Source organism: Gorilla gorilla, chromosome 9, assembly GCF_029281585.2.
Source record: "Gorilla gorilla gorilla isolate KB3781 chromosome 9, NHGRI_mGorGor1-v2.1_pri, whole genome shotgun sequence".
NCBI lineage: Eukaryota > Metazoa > Chordata > Mammalia > Primates > Hominidae > Gorilla > Gorilla gorilla.
In genome coordinates this window covers 97,518,971-97,546,699 of record NC_073233.2, presented here as the reverse complement: position 1 = coordinate 97,546,699, position 27,729 = coordinate 97,518,971, and the positions used below count along the sequence as shown (strand labels likewise).

Genomic DNA, 27,729 nt, shown 5'->3' with positions numbered 1-27,729 from the left:
GCCTAGAACAAAGAAAGAAATTTCTAGATGCATTTCGTATTCTGAAAGTAGATATAACTGAAAGAAAATCCTTTAGAACTCTTTCCTGTTGTTCTGACATCAAATGAACAATTGTTCAATATCAGCTGGTCCGTATGATTTCACTCCATTCTCTGCCAGAATTAATCAACAAGGGCTCAGTTAGCAACAGCAACGTTTGCTGTTGCTGAAAATCACGTAATTCAATAGAGGGGTGATGTGTCTCGGAGGTTATAAACACTGACCTTGGAGTTAAGGCAAGATCTTGTTTCAAACCCTGGTTCTCTCACTAGCAGCGTGACTGAGGGAAAGTTATTCAAACCTACTAAACTTGCATTTCTTCATCTGTATACAAGGAACAAGAGAGTAAAGATGAAGACACCACTTGATTGTGGGAGGATTAAATGGAATAATGTTTAGAAAGCACTGAGTAGGTGCCCCCAAAATTGCGAGTAGTAATCTTAGTAAATATTCATGTGTGCTTAAGAATGTGTCTACTATAGCTGTTAACTCGAGTCTTTTGTTTTTGTCAATAGTATTATTCACATTTCCTATTATTATTCATCAGCATTCCATTTCTTTGGCATATTCTATAATTGTCACAGTGATGTTTTGTATAGTTACCACAGGAATTTCCTAGAAAAATCATGAAACATTTTTGTAATAAAATTAAACACTACCTACTTCATGAATTATGTAAATTTAGGTCTCCATTGTTTGTTTTCTTCAAACATAAGACAGCTGTGTAGAAAAAAGAACTGAGCGCCTTTACATTTTATTTTAAATAGAGACATCATGGTTTTGAGGACTGGTAGTCAGAAATTTGAGTTTCAGCCCTGATTCTCTTATTCTGCCACATGCTAGCTACATAATCCTGGGGAAATTACTTGATTCTCTAAACCTTGGTTAACTTATCTGTAACATGAGAAGATAAGTAAATATGTCTTCTCCCTAGTTGCTATGACTTCAAAGAAGATAAGACATATAAAAACAGTTTCTCAAAAAAAAAAGTAAATACTATGCAAACAACATACATTATTGTTTTTATTGTTGATAAAAATATATAGATTACATTTTACATCCCCAGACACCTTGTTTGCAGGGTCAATAAAGAGAATGAACTTCCTGCTCTCAATGTGTAATTATTATTTTAAAAAGCAAACATTTGAACTAAATTTTACTTTGGCTTTCATATGAAGATTCTAAAATGGCTAAAGTGGTGATGTTACGAGTGTAAACCTAATTTTTGTGAGAGCACACCAGGGCTCAGGATGTGAGAACACAGATTCCAAACTTTTGACAGAATCCCATTAGACCTAAGACCAGTATTTCTCTGAATAGAGCACCTATCTCCTTAATTACTTTGTACACGTAATCTGAGGTCTGGGGTTAGAAGAGACGGAGGAACGTCTGCTTACAGTCTCTGACTAGGAAGCTTTGGCTTATAATCTAATTTCAGTGTGTTTTCTCTAGTGATGTAACCCATCTTCATCTTCTTAGTTGCCAAGAACAACCATTAACAGTATAATTCCTTTATTTCAGATTATCACTTAATACATAAATATCAATAATATATGTGTTATATAAATAAATGCAAAAATAAATAAACAATATAATTAACCAACCAACATTGAAAATTGTATTGGTATTTTTACCAAACACATGTAATGGTTGAGGTAGTATTTTTATACTCCCTTTACAGAAGACTAAACTGAGACTCAGATAGGTTGGTTTTTTTGCTGTTTGTTTGTATTACCTTCCTTTTTCAGTGTTCCAAAGCTCCGCACAATTTCATGAACAACAGCTGCTCCACTCTGAGGGTCAATACCACCAAACACCCATGAGTCCCGGTGACCTCCCAGAATGACATATCTGTCTAGAAAGCATAGATACAAGAATATTTGTCATTTCAGGTCAATAAAAGAGAAAAATGCAAACAACTCAATAGCATCTAAATACAAAGCACTCATGACTCAAAAAAAAAAAAAAAAAAAGGCTAGGTTCCCCAAGATTTGTGAAAATATGTTATTTCTGATTTTAATATGTGTTTCTTCTATCTGAGAAAGCATAAATGTGATAAAGCAAATATATATTTCAATGTAGTACTATAATTATAAGTACTACATTAAGTAATTAAGAAAGTTTAAGGTTATCCTTATTCACATTTTTTGTAATTCTCTATTACTCCTCTCTTACCTAACTTACCACTTTCTAGTATATTCAAAGTAAGAGAACATAGTGGCCACATAGGAAGTTTTCCAATTCCTGTTCTTTCTATTCAGTTTTTAAGGTACAGCTCAAATATTTTCTCCCTCCATTCAGTTGTTAAGGTACAGCTCAAATGTTTTCTCCCTCTATTCAGTTTTTAAGGTACAGCTCAAATATTTTCTCCCTCTATGCAGTTTTTAAGGTACAGCTCAAGTATTTTCTATAGAAGACGGAATTTCTTTGCCTACTCAGCTCTCAGGAGTGATAAAGCATTGATCACCCTTAAGCATATGGCTCCCTTCACAAACTGTCAGTTGTTTGTCTCGGGTCTGTGTCTTCTTTTATCTCCCCATTTCCAATGCTTATCATGGAACTGGCACAAAATAGGTACTCGGTATTATTCAATAGTAGCCACTTACATATTGTTTAGTACTCTTTAGAATATGCAAACAACAAGGACATCAATATTCTTGATCTAAAATAAATCACTAGCTGCTTGTAAGAAACATGCAATTAATATGTTTAATATGCATTTAATAGTATCTGTTTTGGTAAGAAATACAGAACCAAATAGTTCATAAGAAACTGAGCCTTCATGAACTAAGACTATGTATAAAATGTATTAATCAGTAAATCATCTGAACTTCTATGGAAATCATATGTCCATATATTTTATCAGTGGCTTTAGTGGTAGAAAATAAAACTATGCAAAGGATTCATTAATACAAGATTATCTTAATTTTCTAAGAGTGTGATATTTTATATAGATGTTTATAGTTATCATGAAGATATTTCTCTATGCAAAAATATGGTAAAAAAAAAATTCAGAAAACTCGGAAGAAAACAAATCTTTCCCTACCCTGCTTCCCTTGATCCTTTAATTGAGGCCTGCATAATTTATCATTCACCTTGGTCATCTGCCCAGCCTAGCACCAAACGTTCACTTTTCTTCACCACCTGTACCACAATACAAAATTATTTCATACTTATTTCTTTTGTTTTTAGGTGAGTTCCACTGATTTTCTTCGTTTGTTTGTTTGTTTTGATTCACTTTGCACTCCCAGAGCTTGGTAGTATCCAGCACATAACAGTTACTTGATCAATATTTGCTAAGCAAACGATTCCTTTACCTGGTTCCACTGCTCCTCTGAGAGTACCTATCACATTGTAAATTCTTGTCACTTCATTGGTAGAGTGGATGTGCATCTTGACTTTTCTAATGCAAAAATAAAAGACATTCTTTGAAAACAAAACAAAACAAAACTGGTTAACAGATTAACACTATAAGGGTTAAGGGAATTTTCCCCTCTGCCTTTGAAGGTTCAAGTCTGGTAAAACAAACTGAAAATTGATTAACAGGAGAAAAGGCGTACAAACTTACTAACACACCAGTGTATACAGGAGCCAAACAAAATGTGAGACTCAAACAAAGGCCAAATGGCTGAAGTTTAACTAGCACCCTTTTCATAAGGAGGGGGAAGTGGGGGAGTGCAGGTGCTTTTGAGGGGTGGTAAATGGTTTTCAAGAGAGTTAAATGGGCCCAAAGAGCAGGCAATAGTTTATAAATAATTCTCTTTGGAACTTGAATGGAACTAGAGAACAGTCAACAGCTTGTGACAAAGCCTATAAAGATAAAGTGATATGCCTCAGTCTTCCTTCCCACTATATGAGTTCAATCTTCCCTGGTTAATAAAATTTCAGGGAGGGGAAGGAAAGTCATTGTCTTCCTTCTGCAGGAGCTTCAGATAAGGGAACTTCAGAGAGAAACTTACACTCTGCTCTTGCGGGGTGAAGTAGGAGGTCAGAATTATTGATTCTGAAGCTGCATCTAAGGACTTTTATCCTTTAGTTCAAAGTGCTCAGCATGCCAAAACACCATACTTTGGGTTATTCATTTTCTGAGTTCCAACAACACTCATAATTTTTAAATCTTCAATCTTGTTTAAAGATTTCTAATTGTTCACAGGCAAAAATTACACTGGTTCTAATTTGCAGTTTTGTTTTCTGCTGGTATTACATAAATTTTACTTTTTCTGTCATCCTCTATAGTATTTTTTTCTTTAAGCCTCCCCCTTAAAAGAGTTAAAATTAAAATAGTCTCTTAACTGTGTAGAAAAGTTTCCAGTAAAGCCAGGTCCAACATTGTAGGGCACTTTGAGACTTCCTCTCCAGCTGCTATCTGGTGGTGCTGAGCCACCCATTTTTCTGTTGGACACAAAAAAACATTATTAGCCACAAAAAAACCTTGAAGTAACGCATTAAAATGTCAATGGGTTCACTTCATTGAGCATCTGCTCATAATATCTTTAATGAATGCAAAGTGCTTTGAATATAATGCGTCATTTAAACCTTACCACAGTTCTGAGGAATTGCTACCTCCACTTCACAGATGGGGCACAGGAGGCTTAGATAACATGCCCAAAGTCATGCAACTAGTAAATGGTATAATTAAGTTCAAATTATTGATAAGAATTTGATCTGCCTTACCAGTATCTAGTAGTAAATCTAAAAGTGCTTTCCAGAGCATGTGCTGAAGAAAGAGCTTGATGTCTAACTCTCTGAAATTTTCCATTCTTATTTGTCTCACTGGTATATAGTTATTTTTTACAAAGTACTTTCATACACACCTACTAAGAAGACAGGAGGATCAAAAGAAAGGATTTCATTTCAGAAGCCCCTAAAAGCTTCACGCTATTTTTTAAAATTCAGAAATAAAGATTCAGGCAGACCACCCAGTATATGCCATGGTCCCTGGTTATCTTTCAGGAGGTGACTGAGAAAGAAAACATGGTAATGTTTATGAAATGGTGGGGTTCTTGTAGTTTCACTTCAACATATCTGCCTTTACTGTATTAAGATGATGGATTAACTTATTCTTGATATGGGCATGTAAAACAATATACTTTTACTAAACAGCTACAGAGAGACAAATGTGTTTCAAGACAAACTTAAGAGACTGAGTGTTCAAACTGAATAATCTTGACCTTAATTGTAACTATATTTTTATGAAAATCCAGCTGTAAGGCAAAAACAGACTTCTTTGGGCCTACCACAGGCATTTTGTTCCTGTTAAATGAATATTCCAAACCTTAAACCCAGCTCCACTTAAATAATGGCCTGGAAAAATAAATGTCATTATCTGATACTATACTGAGATGTTCAGTTATGAAATTAAAAGTGGAGAATTTCAATCTGTCCTGTAAGGCTTTCTCTGTGGTCACGCACCCTCATACACTCCAGGCTGTGCGGTGGAGCATGCTCTGTCGTGTCCTGTTTTCTTCTGTGCCTGTACACAGGTGCTTGTTCCCTGTCTACCTGTTTGAGGAAATATTAATAGCTCAACTTAACCTAGAATCTACTGCACATGCAATAAGGAAACAATCAGTAAGATCACTTTCTCATGGAAAATTCATTAGAATTAACATCTCGTTTTAAAATGCTCTATCAAAGTGTAAATAATTCCTCTCTTTTTTCCCTTTTTCACTAAGGAGTTTGCATATTAAACAGAATTTCAAGTAATGTATTATAAAATTTATTTAAACTATTTACAATAAAATGCCACGTCTAAAGCATCAAGCAACATGAAGAGGCATTTTACATTGGTAGAAAGCATAATACATAGTCAAAACAGCAGAGTATTAAATAAACAGAAAATTTGCAAAAGGCAAGTAAAGAATATACATATACTTAATTATACGTAAAATATTGATATAGGAGGTAGAAAGAAATTTAGTAAGCAGATAATGGGGGCAACAGAGTCCTCAGCAGAGCTTCCCTTCTAACAAAAAGCAGCCCAAGAAATTTTTTTTTTTTTTCTAACAAAAAGCAGCCTGAAAAATCGAGCTGCAAACATAGATTAGCAAGCTGAAAGTGCAGGGGGAATGCTGGCAGCTGTGCCAATAGAAAAGGGCTACCTGGAGCCGGGCGCGGTGGCTCACGCCTGTAATCCCAGCACTTTGGGAGGGCGAGGCAAGCGGATCACCTGAGGTCGGGAGTTCGAGATCAGCCCGACCAACATGGAGAAACCCCGTCTCTACTAAAAAAAAAAAAAAAAAATGCAAAAAATGAGCCGGGCATGGTGGCACATGCCTGTAATCCCAGCTATTTGGGAGGCTGAGGCAGGAGAATCACTTGAACCTGGGAGGTAGAGATTGCGGTGAGGCGAGATCACGTCATTGCACTCCAGCCTGGGCAAAAAGAGCAAAACTCAGTCTCAAAAAAAAAAAAAAAACAAAAGAAAAAAAAAAGGCTACCTGGGGGCCAGGCATGTACACATGGAGGGTCCATCTTCCCTGTTTTTGTTATCACATGCACCGTAACAGAGAAATGAGCAATATGGCGCAGCTCAGGCAGAGAACTCACCTTAATAATAAAAGATTAGGGTGGGGCCACCAGAAATTCACACCCTATGCAAATGACACACCTGGTCTAACCAGTTTGTCCATGACTTATATAAATCAGACACTACCTCTTCACCAGCTCATCTATAAAACCCTCTGCATTTTGCAGTGGACTAGCAACACACTTTTTCCAGGACCTCTCTCTGCAGCGGAGAACTATGCTAATATACTATAAACTAATAACATCAGTTGCTTTGGGGGTGTAAATGGATGAGAGGAAAACTTTACTATAAATCCCTTTAAACTTTGAACTTTGTAAATGTATTTCCTTTTCAGAATAAAAATTAATAGTCCATATTTCCATAAAACAATACAATATAAAGCCACGATTGTAGTGTCCCCACAAGGACAGGTAAACTAATGACTAGAAGAGAACATAATAATAGTTATATATAAGAATCTAATATACCAATGAAAAAATAATGCACATACATGGAGAAGTTTGAGTTGAAAAATGTTACTGAGGTATAAATCTCTTTAGGTCATTTTCTCACTTTATAAATAAAAAATAAATTCCACAAATATTTAAAAGTTGAATATTAAAATTTCAAACCACAAAAATATTAGGAAGTACAAATAAATGTTGGAAAATGTCTCTGAACATATTTGGTAGATGGTAGATGTACAGTAATTAATGTATAGACAGTATTGAGTTTATAATTCTGTATCTTGTAGCATATTAATTTTGATTTGACCATTTGGAGAAGATTTGTTGTCTACTATGTTGAAGGCACTGTGTTTTATTCACTAAAAAATATAAATATTTACAAGACTCAGTCTTTCCACCAAAGAGTTTATAAATCACTCAGAAGAAAATACATATAAAACCAATCATAATATAAAACAGAATATGACAGAGCAAAGGTAAAGTTCTAAAAAATTTGGACAAAAGAAAGCTTGAATCAGCTTGTGCGATCAGGAATTACTTTCTAAAGAAGGTTTCACTTGATCTGGATTTTAAAGATGAATAAGGGCCGGGCATGGAAAAATGAGGGCGAGGAGCCTTCCAGGCACAGAGGCAGGCAAGCATAGAGCAAGTGTAAGGCATGATGATTATTCTGGCTGGGATATAAAATGACTAAGATTCCTTGAGAAAGAAATTGAAAAATAGTGTAACTCAAGTGCACATGGAGCATTTTTCATAATAAATCATGTCTGTAAAACGAGTCTGGATAAATTTAAAAGGTTGAAATTATACGATCATTTTATTACTCATATACTTCTTTTACTAATCCAACCACAATAAAAGGAATTTAGCAATCAATAACAAAAGTAAATTTAGGAAATTCACAAATATATGGAAATTAAACAGCTAATTCCTAAATAACCAATGGGTCAAAGAAGAACTTGCAAATACAATTTAAAAATGCTTTGAGATGAATGAAAATGAAGACACAACATACCAATATTTATGAGATGCAGCAAAAGCAGTGCTTAAAGGAAAATACATAGCTGTAAACACTTATATAGAAAGAGTCTCAAATCATTAAGCTAAGCTTTCACCTTAAGAAACTGGACAAAGAAAACTAAACTAAACTCATAAAGCATAAGAAAGGAAATTAAAAAGATTGAAAGAGAAATAATAAAATAAATAGAGAAAAATCAGTGAAACCAAGGTGATTCTTTAAAAAGATCAACAAAATTAGCGAACCATTAGTTAAACTGACCAAGTTTAAAAAGTAATTACTAAAATCAAGAATACAAGATAGGACGTTACTACTGACTTTACCTAATTCCTACTTCTACCACAGTGCCTGAAATATAAATGTCATTCTATAAATGTTTCTTGAGTGAGTGGGCTGTGAGAAGCCATTAAAGGTCTCCCAAGCAGAGGCATAAGAATGAGACAACACCATAATCAATAGAGGTGGCTACTAAATGCTTGCGTCATTGAGTAGAGAGTAAGTAGTGTTTACCAAAGTGTCTTTTGCATCAGACATGAATCTGGGCCCTGGCTCTCTCACTTACTCTCTGAACATTGGTTAAAATGAGTATCACAATACTAACTCATATTGTTGTTTTATAGGTTAATTGAGGAGATGTATGTAAAGCATTTAGCACAACGGTAATTGCTAAAGCGTAATTAGCACTCCATGCAGGATACATGCTATTACTGTTACTGTTGGCACTATAATTATTGTCCTAGAAGTTACTGTAGAAGGCAAATTAAAACCACATAATCACACTGTGTTCAGTATACATGTAAAGAAAAACAGGAAACAATATATATGGTGTCCCATTTCTCTCACACTCAAGTCAACATTGAAGTTTTTACCATCACTCACATTTCATCAACTTTTTATTTAAGTTCTCAGCATTCTTGGGCCATTATATGACTTTATATCTCTCCTCATTTACTCACACATTTATTGATAAACTTTTATTTCATGATATATTCCATTTGTAAAACACTGTCTTTTCTAATTAGTGCACAATGCTAAACTGCTAACCACTTGAGAGAACCTGAGAATTGAGTATCTTGGCACACTCCCAAGGTACCTGTGCCAAGAGAGTAAATTTTCACAGTGAAATTCATAAACAAACTATATGTTCTTTTAAACAATTTTTTAAAACTAAATTCCGCTTATATGGACTGTTTCATTATGGCTTAGAAAGTATGGGTGGATAAATAGAAAGTGTCTATTCTTAATTATGAAATTTTGAATGTAAAATGCACTTTTCCATGAAAGTTATGTTATTAACAGTGATTGTATTTGTAAAATGGCTTACAGAGGCTGACACAGTAATGTCAGATGAATTGCGTTTGTTATTTTTCAATCAATCAGATAATTCCATTACACAATCAGAGCACAGCTGATATTGACCTAGTAAACCAGACCAAATAGTAGACGTCTAAATAAATCTCACATCTAATTCCATAATATTATGCATCCCTCTTTTCTAATTACAAAGATAATACAGGTTCATGTTTTAATTTTTTTTTTTTTTTTTTTTTTTTTGAGATGGAATCTCACTCTGTCACCCAGGCTAGAGGCAGTGGCGCGATCTTGGCTCACTGCAACCTCTGCCTTCCGCGTTCAAGTGATTCTCCTGCCTCAGCCTCCTGAGTAGCTGGGACTACAGGCACGCACCACCATGCCCAGCTAATTTTTGTATTTTTAGTACGGACGGGGTTTTACTCACCATGTTGGCCAGGATGGTCTCCATCTCTTGAACTCATGATCTGCTCGCCTCGGCCTCCCAAAGTGCTGGGATTACAAGCATGAGCCACTGCGCCCAGCCCCATGTTTTAATTTTTTATATAACTGAGATAATACTATATATATATAGTTTTGAAATTTGCTTTTCTTCACTTAATAATATAAGCATTTTTCTACATTATTAATTATTCTGGTACTACATATAATATCTTTTAATCACTTCATTTACTATGATAGTCATTAATGTATTATTTGAGTACATATAAATTGTTGAAGATTTGTGTTGTCTACAGTTTTCCACTATTACAGGTAATGCTAAAATCACTTTTATCTTTTAAATATCATGAATACTTAGTCCTTATTTATACATATTTTTAGGCAAATGCATAGTCTATGGTGCTATCAAAAGTTGTGCCTGGTCCTGAATCTTAACCAATGCAGTAAATCTTATAGCCCCAAGGAAGAAAGACCAGGGTACTTTCTTAATCTGCCCTTAAATTGAACAGATGTGTCCTACTCCCCAGATGTCAGCCTCCTCACCTCTAAAAATGAGTGCCTTGCCCTTGGTCAAAAAGTGCTTCCTCATAGATACTGGAATAAAATGATTAAGAAAGGCTTGAACTTAAAGAAGAAAAGGGACCACCTGGCCAGACGCTTTGGTCTCTATCAATTTCACTTTTAGAAAAGCCAGTGTTCTCTTACCTCTAAAGAATAATGGTGGCTGGGCGTGGTGACTCATGCCTGTCATCCCAGCACTTTGGGAGGCCAAGGCGGGCGGATCACCTGAGGTCAGGAGTTTGAGACCAGCCTGATGAGCATGGTGAAACCCCATCTCTACTAAAAATACAAAAATCAGCCGGGCATAGTGGTGGGCACCTGTAATCCCAGCTACTCAGCAGGCTGAGGCAGGAGAATCATTTGAACCCGGGAGGCGGGGGTTGCAGTGAGCCGAGATTGCACCATTGCACTCCAGCCTGGGCAACAGAGTGAGACTCTGTCTCAAAAAAAAAAAAAAAAAAAAAAAAAGGACATTGCGATGGGAGAAAGCAGCACAGGGAAGAGGAAACAGTTCCAATGCCAGGTTAAGCAGAACAAATCTGGGAAAGTTTCAATAATGAAAGCAGAAAGTTTCAATAAAGAAAGCAGAAGGGGAAGAAGAATAGATATAAAAACAAAATGGAAGTTGCTCTCATAGTGTGTTATTCTGGGTCCTCCCAGACGTAGACAGTAAGAGGAATACATGAGTAAGAGATTTACTAGGGAAAAGCATGTGTGGAAAATAAGGAGAGAGCTAGGAAACCCTGAGAAAGTCCTTAGACTGCAAGGTAGGTCTAATATTGAGTAAAGGAAAAAGGGAGGAGGAAAAGAAAGAGGAGTGTTGGGTGCAGCATCTATTTAAGCCAGGCTATCAGGGAGTCCCTGGGCCAAAGTTTTGCATCAGAGGAGTCCAGTGCCTTCCAGAAACAGGCGTGCAGTAGTATCCTTGCCACACTAAGTCATTGCCCGAGAACACCTACAGGAAGCATAGTCTTGACACAGATATAGTGGGGTTTCAAAGCACAATGTCTGAAGCAATTGATCAATTAGGTTCCCTGAAGTTAAATATCTGAAAGGCTCATTTTCATGGCTGTCATACACTAGATACTCATGTATATACTAAATTCCAGAACAGAACCACTCTTCTATTTTATAGTGATAAAATCACAAGCAGCACCCACGTTGGAAAATTTAAGTACTAAAAAATGGAGATAAAAGTCTAACATTTGAAAAATGTCAATAATAAAAATTACCCAAATAGCTATCCATGGTTTCTTACAAACTTACTCTAGGAGCTTCTGTGCATCATAGTATCCAATTGGATGAACAGGAATACTTGGAAGACCAACAGCCTCTGCAATTCCACGCCTATAAGCATATTCTGAAAAAAAAATTGCCATATTTCCAGTAAAAACTCAGTTTCATTCGAACGGTTCTCTATAAATCACATTAAATACATTCTAATTTCACATTTGCTAAAATTGTTAAAGTAAAACAGATTAACAATTCAAATGTTAGCGAGAATGCAGAGCAACTGAAATCCTCATACATTGCTTGTGAGAATCTAGGCTAATATTATACAATCACTTAAGGTAACTCTTTTGAAAAACAATGTCAAGCAGAAATGTGCACTATGGCACAGCAATTCCACTCCTGGGTACTCTAGAAAGATGAGCACATGCCCACAAGAAGACGTGTACAAAATTGTTCATAACAGCCACATTTATATTAGCCAAATATTAGACAAAGTCCAGGTTTCTAACAACAGAAGAATGAATAAACAATCCGTAGTATAATCCCACAATGGAATGCTACTCAATCATCAAAAAAAAAAAACTAATACATACAATATGATGGAAAATCTCAAATTACTACATTGAAATAAGCAAGGCTTTAAAAAAAAATCTACTGTTTGATTCCACTTAACTTGAAGTTCAAACCCAGGCAAACGAATACACGATGCCAGATATTAGATAGTGATTGCTTCTAGGGGACACAGAGAAAATTGACCAGAAAGGGGTACAAAAGAACTTTCCAGAGTGATGGAAAGGCCCTTATGTTCTATTTTAAGTGACATAAACACACGCAATTTGCAAAATTTATTGAACTGAACTCTTGAGATCTATGTATTTTATTGCATGTAAACTGTACCTCAGAATAAGCACACACATCCTATCATTTCTTCAGATTTAAGAAAAATCAGAGTTATTTTTCCATTTTTTTGTCTGTTTTTAAAACAATCTAATAAGAAACTTAGGTAACTGCAAATCCTTGTTTTTATGGGTAAAATGACATAATGATATGTTGTATGGGATTTGTTTTCAAATTCTTTAGAATAATAGCAAAAAAAAATTGGAGTGATAAACAAATAAAACAAGATTGACAACATGTTGATAACTGTCTCTACTTTCGTATATGTTAGAATTATGCCATAATAAAAAGTGAAATTAGAAAGAAAATAAAAATGTATAGAGCACAAAAAATAATTCAATAAACATTAGCCCCATAGAAATAACATAATTTCCCCCTAAAATACCATCATTCAAATTTGAAGAAAATCAACAGAAACATTCCAGTTAATCTCATTTTATTTTCATTATTTTGACTTTGCATAACTAATAAAGCTTAGGCTAAGCTGCATTTTTTAAAACTTGGAAATAAAAAGGTGGAGCAAATAAAGTTCAGGTAGATTTATATAATTTTACTATAGGGTAATATGTATCATTTTTTAAAAAAGAAAAAATTTCTGACAATGTATTATGTTCTAAGAATATTTACAAAGCCAAAAAAAAAAATACATAATCTTTACAGGAGTCTACAATTTAAGAGTAAAACCAGATGAAGGCATAAATGTCATAGATAACTTGGCAAAGTATTTTATACAAGTTTTAAAAATTTAGTTAGCTTTAAACCACACAAACTTAATGATCACAGATTTTTGTAAACATCATCAAATAGTTGAGCACATTCAAAATAAATTAGCTCCCTTTGTTAATGTTTTACAGGGGAGCCTGTCAGCATAAGACTAGTATGTGGACTCTGTGAGCCAGACTGCCTGAATTTGAATCCAACTGCTCATTCAGAGGAGGGGTGATCTTGGGCTGACTTCTAGTCTCACTTTCCTCCCTGTCAAATAAGAGATAATAACACCCCCTAGCTTTAGGGTTGTTAATGCAAGTAAAATGCTGGCATTTAGGAAACACTCTTTGAAAGTTATCTCTGTTATCTTACAGAAATGAAGCAATATGCATTTCCTGGGCTCTATATCCTAAATTGGACACTTAAAAAGTTTATGGAACTTCTGCTCTCCTGTCCCTTACCCACACTGTGAAATCTGTAAATCTGGGGGGAATTTATTTAACAGCAAAACCTGATCTGACCTGAACTCATATGAAAGCAAAATTTGACTTGAATAGACATAAGTCTGTTTATATTCCTTATTCCCCACCCCCCATTTACTACTTAGCGTAAGTATTCATACACTCTGCAGCAAAAATATTTATATGCTTTTTCCCCATATTCTGTCCCGGCCCCCTATGTCACTGTTATGCAAGTTATGGTATATGTGTAACACCATAATGTCTTTTAAATAGCTGAAAAAGTCTGAATTTGAAAGCCCACCAGGCCAAAGTTTCAAAATAAGGGGGTAAGGGGTCTGAACCAATCACTTTAGAGTTCAAAATTCTTTCATTCTTAAATGCAAAGAGAAAAAAAAGAAAGACATGCTTAGTCCATTGTACCAAAGGAAATTCTTTAATAAAGTCTCTTTCAAATGTTAAGTTTCCTGTGATATTCAAGGATTGATCACTCACCATTTGCTGGGTAACCTGGTGTGAGAGGGTCTCCTGCACCATTCAGATTTAGGATATTTCCACGCTGGACACCACCTCCAGGAAGATTCCAACCATCTGGATAGGACTTCACCCCAGGAGCAAAGTAGTCAGCAGGGTCTGAGTAGAGAATGACTCCTTTGGCCCCTGCCAGCTGGGCATTTTTAACCTAGAAAACACAGTGTCTTTCTTTCCTTATTTTAAATTGGTTGTTCCAGATTCGGTAATATCAATTTTCAATATTACACTTAAATGAGTACTAGAACTTTATCTTCAACCTTTTGTCATTAGGCCTACAACAAAGGACATCTCAGAGAGAATTTCCCTTTTCTTTTTGCTACTATAAGCTCTAAAAATCCTCAGAACATCAGTTTTGGTAATGTTCTTATTAGTGGTAGTGAGTATTTGCTATTTCCTTCAACTAGCTTAGAAATATAATAAGCAAGTAGACCCCACAGGCCAAATTCCTATTTGTTCTACAGTCGAAAGGGAATTTTTTAAAATTTAATTTCCCACTAAAGAGAAAAATATATTTATTAACAAATCAAATGACAGTAATGTTTAAATTTGCTATGTGTAAATTGTTTTTCCTCATTATTTATAACAATTCATACTACAATTTAATTTAGTAAACATTTTTGTAGAAAATATTTAAAACAAAGATACTGAAAGTTAATAATAAACCCAGTGCATGCTTCTTTGTAGGCCACAACCATAACCTGTAAGCACAGAAAAATTTGTTCTGTTCACTCTAAACATCTACACTGGCCAAATTCCAATGCTCGAATTTAACCCCGGGATATAACCTAGTAAATGTGTCCTCTCTGTAAGGTGGACACGTCACAGAATACAAGAAAATAATGGTATTCATAAAGTTTTAAGAAAACGATTCTACACATGTAAAACCCACTATAACTTTTTATATTGGGGGAGAGAAAAAAAAGAGATAATTTTTACCTTACCTTATTTCCTCTGAAAATTTTCCCATATCTGGCAATTACAATTTTCCCAGAGCAATTGATTTTCATGTCCCGTTCCAATTTAAAGAAGTCTTCAGTTCGTGCATAGTTAACATACACTAGATCACCCTGTTGAGATCAGGAATGACTTAATATGAGTCAGATATAAAACAAGGAGGTTTTTCTGCATGGGGACTGTTGGACATTTTTGAAAGAGGGAAGAGGTCAGAGCACACAGGAGGGTCAGAAATGCATGAGCTCCGAAGAAGAGATTCAAGGGAAAAATGAATTTAAATTGAGAATGGAATTAGATGGGCTAGAAGCACATGAATAAAGTAATATTTGTTTGTATTTGTCCCATATTTAGTGGCTATGAAGCTGAAGCTACAGAAGCACCCCCCACAGAAAAGCATATACGTGTACACATTGCTGCACGCAACTTGAAGGGGTCCAGATACCCTAGGCTAAGAAGCCCTTAATGAGACCTTTTCTCTCTTCAGTGTGTGTTCACAGGGAGTAGCTTAATGGTTCTTAACGACTACCAAGTAAAGAAAAATGCACAGGTAACATCACTGCTTCACAGGTCTGATTTCAGTCATTAATGTGATTATGTGCAAATCTTATAACATATTTGAGTCTCGATATTCTCATTGGCTCAATGATATGCTAGATTAAATCAGTGATCTTCCAACCTTTTTTGATAACCTATTCTCTAAATTAATTTTGACAATGTACCCCTTCATCTAAAGTTTAAAATTTTTTATCATACCTTTAAGGAGCTGCAAAGCATGCAGTATCTAGCTTACTATAAATATTAACATTTTTAGAAGAAATTGTATACAACTTTTATATTGATCCAAAGGAATTTAAATACTGTATTAATTTACTATTCAACATGATCAATTTTAAAAAATACATGAACATGCTGTTCTTTACAGTCAAAATTTTGTCATCTCTTTTTTTTTCTTGAACTTGTATATTGTCCATCTTCCCCCACAGAATTTTACTCTAAAGTAAAATATATTTGTGCTGGGCACCAGATGAGCTGTCCAGATTCATGGTCAATGAAGGACTTTTTGCTCCAGCTGCAGGGAAGGCTCTCTGCAGACAATCTTCATCTGTCAGCCCCTTCAAAGATTGCCTCAGCTGTAGACAGCCCCCTTGCTCAAGGTCATGTCCCTTCCTAGAATGCCACACATTCAGTGACTGATTGAGGTGAGGGTACGGAGACCTGGACATCTCAGTCTAATGTAGGACAATTCTGAGAAACTATTCCAGACCTCCTTACAGGCTTAGCCAAGGCTATCCTTCAGCTGGCATTGCAGGGTGACTTCTCCCTCTGCCTAATCCAGCTCTGCTTTTCACAGATGTTGATCCCAAGAGAACACTCCACAATTATCAACTAGCATTCTAAATTTCAATTCAGAATCTATCACCTTAAATATGGGTATGCTTGAAAGTCTTTTATTAATCACTGTCAAATTTCCTTGAATCAGTATATCTATATAAGTCAATTTTTTTAAAAAATTTATTTTTGTGACAGACTGTGTTAAGAAACAGCTTCAAGAGTAAGTTATAATTATAGGCCAGGCATGGTGGCTCATGCCTGTAATCCCAGCACTTTGGGAGGCTGGGGTGGGCGGATCACTTGATGTTGGGAGTTCAAGACCAGCCTGGCCAACATAGTGAAAACCCATGTCTACTAAAAACACAAAAATCAGCTGAGCGTGGTAGCACCACCTGTAATCCCAGCTACTCGGGGGCTGAGGTACGAGAATTGCTTGAATACGGGAGGTGGAGGTTGCAGTGAGCCAAGATCATACCACTGCACTCCAGCCTGGGCGACAGAGTAAGACTTGGTCTCAAAAAAAAAAAAAAAAAAAAAGATAGATTAAGTCATAATTACTAGCAGTATCAAATTAAGTCTAACAACATCATTGCAATTCTTATATATAATGCATAACCATAAAATTTGATTAGAAATATATCTTTTAATGCAATGAGTGGGACAGTGAAGCGTTATCTTAACACATTTGTTCAGTGGGTGAACAAATTATTGCTAAAATGAGAAAGGGATCAGCAACAACAGTTCAATTTACATTTGTTGTTTTTACAGTAAGTTCTGAGAAAACTTGGATAGGAATGAAAGATTAGTTATGGAATTGTCACTAACTTATTTAAACTTCTTTCAAGTTATAATCTGAAAATCACAAACTGATCCATCATTCAAGTGTCTTTTAATGATACTAGCTGGAAACTCAATTGGGTTTACCTTTAATTTTGCTCAGTTGTAAACTATTTGAATTGCTAAGAATTTGTTACCTAGCTATTAGAATCATTCACTATCTTAACATTGAAAACAATATTTCTAATTGTCTCTTTTTTTGAAGCCCCAGAGATTTTTACAACACAGATACATGCTTCATATTGACTTAGAATGGGTAGGAGATGTTTTTCATTTATAAAATAAGATGAAAATGCTTGTAAATAGGGAGCAGGACCTCACGACAGGCTAGCTTTCAATACCATGAAAAAGCGCACAGGGTAATTGATGATCTGGAAACCGATCTCTTTAAAACCATGTCATGTTTGCCTTTCGAAAGTCTTTACACACCCTAGTTTGAAACCCGTCCCGGATGAGTTCCAATATCCTATGATTTTATTTTGGTTATTGTTTTCCTTTTTGACTACATTTTTCATAGCATGTACATGACAAATATATATAAGATATTAAAATGAAATTGTTTCCAAGCTGATTCTAGGATTCATTTGACAAATTGGTGAAGATCTATTATGTGTTAGGCAGTGCCCTATGTTAATACAACAAATCTCTGCCCTTGAAGGAACTTACACTGCAGGTCCTCCTTCAGTCACAATGGGATTAAGTCTTATTAAACTCACCTAAGTTGAAAATAATTATACATCTAAAGTGTGTTTTTGACTTAGGATATTTTCAATTTATAATGGGTTTATCCAGACATAACCTCATGGTAAGTTGAGAAGTGTATTGAATGAGTATGGCTATTGCACAATCATAAAGTCAAAAAAATTTAAGTAGCCATCTTAAATTGGGGGTTTCCTGTAATGTGGATGGGATAATACAATAATGAGCATTAAATTTAATAACTAAGCAAAGCATACATTATATTAAAAGGTGATAAGTAGTATAGAAAAAATTAAAAAGCATTTAAATAGAGTATACAAATGGTGAACTAGAGCTTAAGTGGGTGTAATATTAAAGAAAATGAGGAAAGTCTAATTGGGAAACTGACATTTGAATCTTTGCCTCTGTAAAAGGATTACATTTAGCTCTTGTATTTCTTCCTAAGACCAATGTAATATTAATGCACTATTAATCATAACACTATATGTCTGATTTATCATTGTTAGCCCTCTCTGGAGCACACTTATTCTATTTTAACTGTGGCTACAAAGTCATTAACCAATGTGATTTCAGCAAAATTTTTTTTTAGTTAAGTATCCTACTTTCTTTACCCTTAATATAAGTAACTTTGAGGAGACTGTACCTTTAAATGTCTCTAAATGTGGCTATCTTTTGATATATCAGCAATCCTCACAAAACAACCTGTGAGGGAGAGAAAACTGAAAAACATATCAGCTTAAAAATGAGAGTAAACTTTGAAAATGAAAACAAGTGTGACAGATATTCCCTCTCAGCACTTCTCAAATGCAAGTTGTCACTGTTAGAAAAGAGCTTTGTTTTTAGACAAAGATCTTCTTGTACAACTTACACTGTACCATCCATTGTTCTATGACTGTGAATAAATAGAATCTTGCACTCTTAGCCCGGAATTTTCTTTGTTTCCTTAAGCTTCCATCTCCCTAACTCTTATTTATAGAGATAGAATTGGGAGGCAAAACCAGTAATTCTCAAAGATGGTCCTTGAACCCTCAGAAACAATATCACGCTTGTTACAAACACAAACTCTCAGGCTCCACACCATTAAACTTAGGAAGTGGAAACTAGAATCTGTGTTTTACAAGCCATCCAGATTATTGTGACAGACACTAAAGCTTGAGAACCACTAGATAGACTATATTTTATGAACATCGCAAATTGCTAATTTTAAATAGCATAAAGCAGAGTCCCCTATTTCATATTCCACAGGATTCAGACGTAAATTCAAAGATTACTGATCGTGAATTTTTGTTTTGTTTTGTTTTTTGAGACGGAGTCTAGCTCTGTCGCCCAGGCTGAAGTGCATAAATTTAATTTAAAATAGCTAAAAAATATAAAATATACTTTAAAAATCTTAAATGAATGTGATCTATTGAAGAAGTTGAAGTGTGAAGTGTGAAATTGAAGAACACTGAAATGTATTGAGCAGTGAAAAGATTACGTATACAAAAACAGGTTGGCCGGGTGCGGAGGCAGGCAGATCACCTGAGGTCAGGAGGCACAATCTCGGCTCACTGCAAGCTCCAACTCCCGAGTTCACGCCATTCTCCTGCCTCAGCCTCCCGAGTAGCTGGGACTACAGGCGCCCGCCACCACTCCCGGCTAATTTTTTTTGTATTTTTAGTAGAGATGGGGTTTCACCCTGTTAGCCAGGATGGTCTCGATCTCCTGACCTCTTGATCCGCCCGCCTCGGCCTCCCAGAGTGCTGGGATTACAGGCGTGAGCCACCGCGCCTGGCCCGTGAAATGTTTTAAACACACATACGGACATACATAGTTTTGAAAGAATTAACACTCCACTGGCTGGGTTACAGATGATCCAGTGAGGAACACCGATCAGCAAACTCATCTGATATTTGAACATAAACAGCAGACCCATACAACATGTGTGCTCTTTGTATTTAGCCATTGATCTGGAAGAGTTTAAATCTATTTGAAGGAAATAAGAGACAATGGTCTTTAAAACTCTTTCTTACGATTAATAGTAATGTCAAAGTCCAAAAATTATTTGGAAGATTATAATTGGGCATGTAGTAAACCTACCAACTAATCTAGGTGTAATTTTCTCCTTATAATATGATGTCTTCTCATCCAGAAACATAAACGGTTTAACTGTTTTTTGTTTTGTTTTGTTCTGTTTTTCTGAAATGGAGTCTCGCTCTGTCACCTAGGCTGGAGTGCAGTGGCGCAATCTCAGCTCACTGCAAGCTCCACCTCCCGGGTTCACGCCATTCTCCTGCCTCAGCCTCCTGAATAGCTGGGACTACAGGTGTGTGTCACCGCATCTGGCTAATTATTTTGTATTTTTAATAGAGATGGGGTTTCCCCATGTTGGCCAGTCTGATCTCGAACTCCTGACCTCAGGTGATCTGCCTGCCTCCACAACCGGCCAACCTGTTTTTTTATACGTAGTCTTTTCACTGCTCAACACATTTTAGTGTTCTTCAATTTCACACTTCACACTTCAGCTTCTTCAATAGATCACATTCATTTAAGATTTTTAAAGTATATTTTATATTGTTTAGCTATTTTAAATTAAATTTATTCATTATACTTTCTGCTATCATATACTATTTGGTCATTTATGTTTAGCTTCAATCTGATAATATTAATACTATTTTTAAAGAAAAATGTATTGTTAATTTTTGGTATACATAAGTCATGCAGTTATATCACTGTAAATAATAAAGAAGGAGAATATTAATAAAGAAGGCCCAAAGTGCAAAAACATAAGGAAAATAATTTGACAATATCAAAATTAAGAATCTCTTTTCAACAAAGGAAAACACAGAGTGAACAAAAAGATGAAAAATTAGAATAGGCAAAACTAATTTATGGTAGCAAAAATGTCAAAGAAACATATCCTCTGGGGTATGTAGAGTTGATTAAGAAGAAGCATAAGGGAACTTTCAGAAGTGAAGGTAATATTCTGTACATTGATAGGATTTGGATCACCCGGATGTAGGCATTTGTCAAAAATCAATAAATGTGCATTGGGGATTTCTGCATCTCATTGCAGTAAATTGTATCTTTAAAAATACCATTAATAAAATATAATCAATATTCCTTCTTCTTACTAAGACATTCTCATTACTTAAATGTGGAAAAAATGAATTGGATTACATCAAAAGTCCCTTTATGACCCTTTAATTATTGGCTGAACATATGAAGAGAAGGGAGGCTTCTTTTTGTCATTTTTATTTGTTGCGCTGTGTTTTTACCTCTGGCATTCCTTGAGGAGAGAAAGCACTGAAAGGTGGTACAATATCCGAAACATTTTCATATCCTGGAGGAGGTGGTTCAAATAATGATGTGTTGAAAATCTAGAGAAACAAAATATTATAATCAAAATAAATCAGTTAAAGTTTGATTACTATAATCAAACACAAAAAAATGAATATTATATTTTATGTCAGTAGAGGGTGAATGAATCCTTCAGGATTTTGATGATAGTATCAGATACCAAGCACTATGCTAGAAGTTGTGAAGAATTCATGAGATGAATAAATCACAGATTCTGTCCTCAAAATGGTAAGATCTATTCAAGGAAACAAAGCTAAAAAAACCCACCAATAACTAAAAATCAACCAAACAAAAAACAACAACCATAAAATAAGTACTATAGAAAGAAAAGCTCAGAGGAGGTAAAAAGATACTCTTCCAAAAGGAATACTGTACACTGTAAACTGTGTACTGATAGAAGGAAGAATTAGAAATTGATTTTTTTGTAAGTGGCATACATACTAAGCTAGTGTAAATAAAAGCCTAAATATGTAGTTGCTTCACAGAAGGTTAGAAGTAAATTAACCTCATGAATTTCTTGAGAGAACTTGTAAGGACTAGCTTTTGATTTTGGAGAAAGATTTTAATCACCAAATAAAAAGTACCTTTGTTTGGTAATCTCAATCATTATAATAGTGCTTAGATAATTACCTAGGAACAAATTAAATATTAAATTTACTTAAAAAAAAAGTATATGATTGGGGAATCCACAACTGGCCGTATCTAGATTCTCTGAACAACATATGCACTGAAAAGAATGAAAAACACTGAACCAAATATATATCTTTTTAAGTTTATAATTAAATTGGAAAAAAATAGGAATGTTCAGAAGCAAAAAAGTAAAATGAAAGCAAGAATCCTCAGAGGTAGCACGAAAGTTGGCTTTGCCTTAGATGGATCTATCAAAGCCTATGGCCCCTTGAAAAGGATTCAGGAGTTAGTTTAAAGCTGGTTCACATAATGGAATCCAGCAGAAGACTGTGCATAAAGCTGGTCTAAGAACAACAATATCCTGGCCAGGCGCCGTGGCTCAAGCCTGTAATCCCAGCTCTTTGGGAGCCCAAGGTGGGTGGATCACGAGGTCAGGAGTTTGAGACTAGCCTGACCAACATGGTGAAACCCCGTCTCTACTAAAAATACAAAAATTAGCCGGGCCCACGTGCTTATAATCCCAGTTACTCAGGAGGCTGAGACAGGAGAATCACTTGAACCCAGCAGGCAAGCTTGCAGTGAGTGGAGATCGTGCCACTGCATTCCAGCCTGGGTGACCAAAAAAAAAAAAAAAAAAAAGAAGAACAACAATATCCTTCAGGGTTAAGGATAAATTCAAAATAAACTTGCTCCATGGAAAGTAATGGTTTAGTGTAAAGCAGGAAAAAAGGGTTCCAGATAATTCATAACCCTACAAATTTCCATTCACTGTTTATATAGTATGCCTCAAGCTAAAATATTTATTTTAAAGCAGTGCCAGGTTTGTAGTGCTCCCTGGGGCCTAAGAGAAATGATCAGGAGGAATCAGCCTTCGAATTAGCCTTAAAGAATTCCCAAATTCTTATTACTATCATATTAATAAACATATTTATCAAGTTTATGAAACAAGACTTAATTAAAATTATGCATATAAATTGGTAATATATAACAAAAGTGAAAGTGTTCTAAGGTTTCTGTATTGTAGAAATATTGATTGAATTATGACACCAAAGCTTTAGGGGAAAAAAGGAAGAGTAAAATTCACACTAGAGGAAGGTAAAAGTGACCTAAATATTGTATATTAGAATTATAAAAAATGAAAATGGAAAAAATAATAATTAAAAAGCGTGGCATGTCTAAATAAAATCAGCTGTGTACCAATTGACAAGCAGTGACATAAACCTACTGAAAAAGAAATACCAAACAAATATTAATTTAAAAAAAATTTTAGGACAAAGTCAAATAACATTATGACAAGATAAGAAAGGCTACTACATAAGTGTTAAGTCTGTCATTTCATCAACAATTCTAATTTTGTTTATATATGTTAATAGGTCTCCAAATTATACATAACACAAATTTATGGAATTATAAATTTTATATATATAATATAAAACAGACATCACTATAGTGAGGTGAGATAATTTAACATTTATCTCTAATTAATAACGGGAGCAGACAAAATGAGAGAGCACATTAAGGATAATGGAGATTTCAGCCAAATAATAAGCAAACTCAAACTAATGTACAAATATAAAATATTAAACCAAACAACCATCAAATACATGTTTTTTCCCAAAGAAACACAGAACATTTATAAAAATTGAGCACATATTAGGTTCCAAAGGAAGCCTCAACAATTGTCAAAGGATTAGTGTCCTACAAACCACATTATCTGATCTCAATATGTTCAATTTAGAGATCAGATCAAACAAATAACAATAACAATCTTTATATTCGGGATTTAAAAAAATACTTATAAATAGTTCCAGGATCAAAGAAGAAAATACAGAAATTAAAAAATATTTACATACTAATGATAATTAAACTACTCCTAATCCAAATTTGTGAGATGTAGTTGAAGTGGAAAGGGAAGTTAAAGGGGAAATTTATGGCTCTAAATACTCACAGTAGAAATGAAGAAAGACTGAATGTCAATAAGTTAAGCATTCTACTGAGGATTTTACAAAGAACAGCAAAGTAAACACAAAGAAGATAAAAGAGGCAATTATAAAACAAGAACAGAATTAATAAAATATAAAGCAAAGATAGATGAGAAAAGATTGCCAAAGCCAAAGTTTATTCTTTGGATACACTAGTAAATTCGACATATCCCTCTCAAGAGCAATAAGAAAAAATATATAGCAAAAGCATAAATAAATAATATTAATTATCAAAAAGAGGCACATCTGCAGATGCTGAACAGATTTAAAAAGATAAGAAAATACTAGGAACAACTATGCTATAAATTTGAAAGCTTACATGAAACGGAAAATGCATTTTAAATAAAACTTATGAAAACTGACATAAGAATACATTTTTTAAAAAATCGGCCACCCACAATGGCTCACGCCTGTAATCCCAGCACTTTGGCAGGCCGAGGCAGGTGGATTACGAGTTCAGGAGTTCGAGACCAGCCTGGCCAACATAGTGGAACCAGGCCTCTACTAAAAATACAAAAATTAGCCAGGTGCGGTGGCACGTGCCTGTAGTCCCAGCTACTTGGGAGGCTGAGGCGGAAGAATTGCTTGAACCCGGGAGGCGGAGGTTGCAGTGAGCTGAAACCATGCCATTACACTCCAGCCTGGGTGACAGAGTAAGACTCGGTCAAAAACAACAAAAAAATCTAGTTGTATAGCCATATAACAATAAAGTCATATATCAAACAATAAAAATTGTTCTATGACATAAAATTATCATATGACAAACAATAAAGTCATTTAACAAACAATAAAAATTGTTATATGACATAAAATAGTCATATAACAACCAATAAAGAAATTAAACCAGTAGTTTAAAATTTTCCACAAACAGTCAAGGCCAACTGGTTTTCCTTGAGTTTGAAAGGTTAAAGGAAAAAATAATTTAATTACAACAAAACCTATTTCAGAAAATATTAAAAACCCAACTCATTTTAGAAGGCAAGTAGAATATTGAAATTATAACCCAACAAATAGATTGCAAAAATACAGACTAAACATGTTATGAGTATAAACATAATATATATCAATATATGAATTTAAAACCCTAATGCTAATATTACAAGTTCAAAAAATGTAAGATTATTCTAACATTAGAATATCACTGAATGTCATCTTCAGATCAAGAAAGAAAAATCTCATGCTCATCTCAAAGAAAAATGTGTTTAATATAAATCCATATAGCAAAAACTTTTAGTATATGTGGAAAGGATGTACTTTAAGATAACCAGAAAAAGAAAACAGTAAATATCATAATTAATGGTGAGAAAGAATTAAAGGTATTTCCTTCAAGACCAGAAGAAAGTTAAGGATATCTGCTATCAAAACTTCTTTTCAACATTATATTGTATAGGTCTTGGCCAGTGCAGTAATACAAATGGGAGGGATTTGGAGATGAGGAGGGGATCTGGGCAGATTTTACATCGTACTGACTAGAGCAGTAGTTATTTCCCTTTTCTGACACTGATAGAAGCTAAAATGAAACCAAACCAACTACGACTTGCCACATCCCCACATATTCCAAATTTCCCATATTTTTTTCTGTGATTCACATAAGAAATGAACTCATCTGAATCACTAGGTAAGATTAAAAGAAAAATTATGCTGAGGTGCAATAAAAATCAATAAAGGAACAAAGTCATTATATAAGCATGTCTTTCAGGCAAGGGAATATTCAAACTTGTCTCACTTGATTTACCTTTATGGTAATCAATTTCGCAGCACCACTATGCCACACTGAATTTTACAGCAAGTTTATGAGCTATTCTAACAAGTAAGAAAAGTTTTTAATGTCAAGGAAATCCCTTTTTCGTTGACTTTATCAAAGTTAGATTAAATTTCAGTCTTAGAGTATTTTTTACTTTCCAAAATGCACTGGTAGCCTCAAATTATATATTCTGAGTATAACTAAAACAATATTAGTTTACAATTTCTGTTTACATTTTGTGACATAAAAAAGTCAATATATAGTTAAACCTTTATGGGATGTTATTTCTGCATAATCAAAGGTGAAACAATGTCTCTGTATACATTAAAAATATTTCTCATAGGATCCACAAAATACTAATCATATTTGTTGCCTACGGGATGGAGAACTTGTCTGTTTTGTGCAGGGGTATAAAAGGAATCATAGTTTACCACATAGCTCAGCTGTGAACTGTTATTCATAACAATTAAATTGTACTGGGAGATGGGAGGTAGTAAGAGAACATGGTGGTTGGGGCCAAGGCATGAACAGGGAGCTGACTTGTCACAATGTCAATAGATAATGCCTGCATCTGAAATAAAAGCCATATAAGCATGTAATTTATAGAAATAGATGTAAATATCAAAAGAGTGAACTTATAGTTGAATAATGATTGCCTCTGGAAAGAGGAAAATAGAGAAAAAGCAAGGCACTCAGGAGAATTATGTGATTATGTACATATATAACATGGATAAAAAGAAAAAAGAACTAATGATATAAATTTTAAAAATTAAGAAACTAGGTATGTAACACTATTCAGGAAAATCTCCCAAGTGAAACTTTTACATGATTCATTTTGTATTATGTAACAGGCTTTGGTAACATTATGAATGCTTGTAATACAAAAGTAAATAATGAAATAAAATAAGCAATGGTATAGTCAAAACTGGGAAGTGAGGAGGAAGGAAAAAAGGAGAAAAAACGACAACACAGCAAGACCGCATCTTAAAAAAAAACTAACCAGCACTTTGGGAGGCCGAGGTGGGTGGATCACGAGGTCAGGAGATCGAGACCATCCTGGCTAAAACGGTGAAACCCCGTCTCCACTAAAAATAAAAAAAAATTAGCCGGGCGTCGTGGCGGGAGCCTGTAGTCCCAGCTACTCGGGAGGCTGAGACAGGAGAATGGTGTGAACCTGGGAGGCGGAGCTTGCAGTGAGCGGAGATCCCGCCACTGCACTCCAGCCTGGGCGACAAAGCAAGACTCCGTCTCAAAAAAAAAAAACAAAAAACAAAAAACTAAAATATATTATATGTCTGCTCTTTTCCACATTGTACCTAGACAATTCTCAAATTTGATAGATCAAAAGAGACGTTTAAGCATATGTATACATTTTAACATTGTCAATATTTTATTTCTTTAAATAAATTTTCTGAACGTGTTTTAAAGACCCCTTGGTATTTAACTGTATAGATATGCCACCACTTATTTAACAAACATTCTGAGACTATACGACGTGCAGTGGTATTGCCTTTTCAATATAATATATTTTAGAGTTTTTTTAGTTTGTTTTTCTTTTTTTTTTTTTTTTTCTTTTAAGGTGGAGTCTTGCTATGTTGTTCAAGCTGGTCTGCAACTCCTGGCTCCAGCAATCATCCTATCTCAGCCTCCCAAGTAGCTGAGATTAGGGGAACATGCCACCACGCCTGGCTTAATAATATTTTTTAAAGTTATATTGTTAACTACTATGATTGAGAACAGTAGTTAATATGAAAAGCTCCAATCACATTAGGAAATTTAGTATGGAATTATATCACTGACTGTAAAACATAACAACATATTAATCACTAAGAAGAGACTGATTCATTAGTCAATGAAAGGAGGTTATTGACCTACTATGAAAAAAAATTATATATGTACTTAAATCACATGACATTTTCAGTTCACTGATCAAACTGGACATATTTCAAGCTACATGTAATTAAGAGTGCCCAGTAATAAAAGGACTAAAGGAACTTACCTAAATAGAAATGGACTCTTCTACATACGGTAGCTCTA

General features: G+C 34.7%; 1 protein-coding gene across 9 annotated transcripts in view; it reads right to left on the bottom strand.

Moving 5' to 3' along the window:
* The window catches only part of LOC101149915 (glutamate carboxypeptidase 2), a 62,488-nt gene that overhangs the window by 25,131 nt on the left and 9,628 nt on the right, over nucleotides 1-27,729 (bottom strand). For 8 of the 9 annotated variants that reach the window (XR_008669588.2, XM_055355355.2, XM_031006260.3 and 5 more), the window contains 7 exons: nucleotides 21,255-21,356; nucleotides 15,117-15,242; nucleotides 14,137-14,323; nucleotides 11,612-11,705; nucleotides 4,333-4,431; nucleotides 3,357-3,442; nucleotides 1,775-1,894 (listed from right to left, as the gene is read on the bottom strand). Coding sequence is in view for 8 of the 9 variants with exons in the window: in XM_055355355.2 (XP_055211330.1) it covers nucleotides 1,775-1,894; nucleotides 3,357-3,442; nucleotides 4,333-4,431; nucleotides 11,612-11,705; nucleotides 14,137-14,323; nucleotides 15,117-15,242; nucleotides 21,255-21,356 (814 nt within the window). In the remaining variant the exon portion in view is untranslated. Of the gene's footprint in view, nucleotides 1-1,774; nucleotides 1,895-3,356; nucleotides 3,443-4,332; nucleotides 4,432-11,611; nucleotides 11,706-14,136; nucleotides 14,324-15,116; nucleotides 15,243-18,640; nucleotides 18,825-21,254; nucleotides 21,357-27,729 lie in introns of those variants that run through there. The other variant, XM_055355358.2, reaches the window with a different exon arrangement.